A 5000-nucleotide genomic window follows, 5' to 3' on the forward strand; every position below is an offset into this window, starting at 1 on the left:
GCACCCTCATGTTGATGAATGTCACCGCACATGAGACATTGTCTATTAGATGCAATGTTATTGGGAGCATGATTTATGTCATCACTTCCTCACGCCTCCTCATATGGAAGATACTTTTCCTCCTTCATGTCTCAAGAAGTGTGGATATACGCGCGTACACACACACACACACACACACACACACACACACACACACACACACACACACACACACACACACACACACACACACACACACACACACACACACACACACACACACACACACTCTTTTATTTGTTACCTTCTTGAGACCTGAGGAAAAATGCCTCCCTCTTTAGGAGCTGCCTTTCTAGATATATAAAGAAGTGTGTTTACAACATGAATAATGTATACATACTATGCAAATATAAAGAAATCTTGTGAAAAATTAGTTGTAATTTCACAAGAAAAACTGAACATTTGTGCAATGATATAATTAAGAACTTGACACTACTTTAAATTAGAAATGGCAACAGTGGAGGATGAATGTCACATTAGTAGAGAAAAAGAACTACACGGACTACAAAGGCAGAGACGCACAAATTTTCAGGATTTATGCAAAGTACAAATACAGATCAGCAGGTACCTATTATGATAAAAGTTGGAATTGTACTAAAGGACCGTCGCAATTTTACAAGAAAAATCTTAATATTTTGGCAATTTTATGAAAAGAGTTGTAATTTTACTGAACAAAAGTTACAATTTCATAAAAAAACTAACATTTTGGCAATATTATAATAATCTGAATTTAAGGAGTGTATTTACAACATGAATAATGTATACATACTAGGAAAATATGAAGACATCTTGTTGTGAAAAATTTGTTGTAATTTCACAAGAAAAACTGAACATTTGTGCAATGATATAATTAAGAACTTTACAGTAATTTAAATTAGAAATGGCAACAGTGGAGGATGAATGTCACATTAGTAGAGAAAAAGAAGAAGCTTAACAACTGCGGGGTCAACACGGACTACAAAGGCGGAGACGCACAAATTTTCAGGATTTATGCAAATTACAAATACAGATCAGCAGGTACCTATTATGATAAATGTTGGAATTGTACTAAAGGACAGTCGCAATTTTACAAGAAAAAGCTTAATATTTTGGCAATTTTATGAAAAGAGTTGTAATTTTACTCAACAAAAGTTACAATTTCATAAAAAAAACTAACATTTTGGCAATATTATAATAATCTGAATTTAAGGAGTGTATTTACAACAAGAATAATATATACATACTATGCAAATATGAAGACATCTTTTTGTGAAAAATTAGTTGGAATTTCACAAGAAAAACTGAACATTTGTGCAATGATATAATTAAGAACTTGACACTAATTTAAATTAGAAATGGCAACAGTGGAGGATGAATGTCACATTAGTAGAGAAAAAGAAGAAGCTTAACAACTGCGGGGTCAACACGGACTACAAAGGCGGAGACGCACAAATTTTCAGGATTTATGCAAATTACAAATACAGATCAGCAGGTACCTATTATGATAAAAGTTGGAATTGTACTGGATGACAGTCGCAATTTTACAAGAAAAAGCTTAATATTTTGGCAATTTTATGAAAAGAGTTGTAATTTTACTCAACAAAAGTTACAATTTCATAAGAATACTAACATTTTGGAAATATTACAATAATAATCTGAATTTTACTCAATAAATGTCACTATTTTACAAGGACAAGTTCCCAATTTTAGAAGAAAAAAAGAGAAAAAAAATGCTACTTTTAGTTCTTTTTTTTTTGTTTGTTATTTTTTTTTAATCTTCATTATTTACTTCAAGTTTTTACAGTATGTCTCCATTTTTTGTGTGTAGTGAGTTTACATTCACTCAAGGAACTTTAGTTATTATAGAGTTCCGGTCGGACAGTTTTTCACGGGACACATTTCCGGTGTTTCCGAAGAAGGAGATGCTCTTCATGTTTTTACATTCAGAACAAAATAATAATATGACTCTTTTAATGCCCGGTGCGCCGTATGTCTGAAAAAAGATTGAAAATAGACCATTTATCGACAGTGTGCCTCATAATCCGGTGCGCCCTATGGTCCGGAAAGTTAGCTTTGCTCGTGTTGTGTCTTATTGTCTCACTCCTTAATGTGATGATGTTGTACAGCATGTGATACATGGCGTCTAATGTTAGTGTGCATGTAAGAAGTGGATATCAGTCGAAGAGAGACGTATCGCAGCTTATTAGCATTAAAGCTACAGGCACACAATAAATACATTTTTGGAAGATATTAAATTCCAGCAATATGATAGATTTTGGACATTAAAGATAATGAGGGATGTTTGGCTATTGACACCTGAGTCTCCGGCACGATGGGGCTGTCCTCCGGAGACGTCTTGTACAAGGTGGAGAGGGGCGTGGCCAGGACGAGCGGGTCGGGCCTGCTCAGGCCCGTCAGGTAGCAGCCGGGGATGTCGTTGCCCTCCCGCTTCATCACCACCGTGTCCATCACGTGGAAGACGTTCCAGGGGATCCACACCGTGCGCCGCTGCGAGGGGAACGGGGCCCGCTCGTACGCCAGGGTCAGCGAGGCGCCGCCGTTCGCCAGCAGGTCAAACCTTGGGACATTTGAAAGAAATAGGATAATTGAATGAGGTCCCGATCAAAAACTGTATCATGCTCCAGTTTAGATGATTTGAACAATATGTTTATGATTGTGCTTGTGTTTTCCGGTCGTTGGCGCCTTTATTTTGAAAATCTTCAAATACTTTAAACCAGGGGTGCCCACAATTTTTCTGCAGGCGAGCTACTTTTCAATTGACCAACTCGAGGGGATCTACCTCATTTATATATATCATTTATATTTATTTATGAAAGAGACATTTTTGTAAACAAGTTTAATGATGTGTTTAATGATAATACAAGCATGTGTAACACATATAGATGTCTTTCTTTCACGAAGACAAGAATATAAATTGGTGTGTTACCTGATTCTGATGACTTGCATTGATTGGAATCAGACAGTAATGATGATAACGCCCACATTTTCAAATGGAGGAGAAAAAAAGTTGTCCTTTCTGTACAATACCACATGAAAGTGGTTGGTTTTTGGCATCTAATTCATCCAGCTTCCATACACTTTACAAGAAAAACATTGGCGGCAAATTCTGTAGCTTGCTTGATTGACATTCACGGCACCCGAGGGTCTTGTGAGATGACGCTGGCTGCTGCCAGTTCATTATTATGAAAAAATGACAGAGAGGAAGGCGAGAAACACTTTTTATTTCAACAGACTTTCGCGCCGTCCCTTCCGTCAAAACTCTAAAGGGCGACTGCACATTTCCTATCTTCACAATAAAAGCCCTGCTTCATGCTGCCTGCGCTAACAAAATTAGAGTCTCGGAAAGCTGGCGTGCACAAGTGATGTGCACGCCAGCTTTCTGAGGGATCGCTTGTGCACGCCAGTTTTCCGAGACTCTGTATTTAGTTAGCGCAGGCAGCATGAAGCAGAGCTTTTATTGTGAAGATAGGAAATGTGCAGTCGGCCTTTAGAGTTTTGACGGAAGGTACGGCGCGAGAGTCTGTTGAAATAAAAAGTGTTTCTCACCTTCCTCTCGGTCATATTTTCATAATAATGATCTTGCAGCAGCCAGCGTCATCTCACAAGACCCTCCGGTACCGTGAATGTCATTTAAGTGACGTTTTGGTGAAGATTGATGATCACTAATTTTTAGGTCTATTTTCTTTTTAAAGTCTGGCTGGAGATCGACTGACACACCCCCCGCGGTCGACTGGTAGCTCGCGATCGACGTAATGGGCACCCCTGCTTTAAACGGTGTCTGCCATATTAAATCTCCATTAGGTGCTTTTATGCTCATGTTTCTTATGGCAACCACACTTAAAGCCACATGCTAAACTAAATAAAATGGACACAAAGATTGAGACAGCTCTTAATAAATCCATTAGAGATGTAACGATTAGCGTTATAATGATAAACCATGATACAATCCCCGATGGTAAGTATTATTGTTTAAAATTGTTCCTTTGTAGTCCGTGCCACTATAGTCGATAATTTTATTCATACAAAAATGGAGAGGTTTGGCCACAATACCCAGCAATATGTTTGGAGGAGAAAAGGTGAGGCCTTCAATCCCAGGAACACCACACCTACCGCCAAGCATGGTGGTGGTAGTATTATGCTCTGGGCCTGTTTTGCTGCCAATTGAAATGCTGCTTGACAGAGAGTAAATAGGACAATGAGAAAGGAGGATTACCTCCAAATTGTTCAGGACAAGCTAAAATCATCAGCCCGGAGGTTGGGTCTTGGGTGCAGTTGGGTGTTCCAACAGGACAATGACCCAAAACACACCTCAAAAGTGGTAAAGGAATGGCTAAATCAGTCTAGAATGAAGGTTTTACAACCTTTAAGTCCTGACAATGCTGAAGAAACAAGTCCATGTCAGAAAAGCAACATTTAACTCAACTGCACCAATGTTGTCAAGAGGAGTGGTCTAAAATTAAGAAGAATCTTGTGGATGGCTACCAAAAATGCCTTATTGCCCTTCTAGAGCTGGGCTCAGCGAGCCGCATGCGGCTCTTTAGCGCCGCCCTGGTGGCTCTCTGGAGCTTTTTCCAAAATGTATGAACAATTTAAAATTAGAAGGGAAAAAATATATTTTTTGTTTTAATATGGTTTCTGTAGGAGGACAAACATGACACAAACCTCCCTATTTATTAGAAACCCCAGTGTTTATATCAAACATGATTCTCTGATGAGAGTATTTGGCGAGCACTGTTTTGTACTACTATTTTTGGTGGTCCTTGAACTTACCGTAGTTTGTTAACATGTATAACTTTATTCAATGATGCCAAAGGAGGACATATTTTATGCCACTTATTTTTTGTCTCATTTTGTCCACCAAATCTTTCATACTGTGTGTGACTGCTCAATGGTGAGCTTTGTTGGTGTTATTGAATTGTGTGGAGTGCTTATCAAGCATATTTGGTCATTGCGTCACTGCT

General features: G+C 38.4%; 1 protein-coding gene across 1 annotated transcript in view; it reads right to left on the reverse strand.

Moving 5' to 3' along the window:
- si:dkey-237h12.3 (teneurin-3) overlaps positions 1-5000 on the reverse strand; it is a 627006-nt gene that overhangs the window by 134018 nt on the left and 487988 nt on the right. The window contains exon 19 of the mRNA XM_061892022.1: positions 2335-2596. Within this exon, the coding sequence (XP_061748006.1) occupies positions 2335-2596 (262 nt within the window). The remainder of the gene's footprint in view (positions 1-2334; positions 2597-5000) is intronic.

Source organism: Nerophis ophidion, linkage group LG29, assembly GCF_033978795.1.
Source record: "Nerophis ophidion isolate RoL-2023_Sa linkage group LG29, RoL_Noph_v1.0, whole genome shotgun sequence".
NCBI lineage: Eukaryota > Metazoa > Chordata > Actinopteri > Syngnathiformes > Syngnathidae > Nerophis > Nerophis ophidion.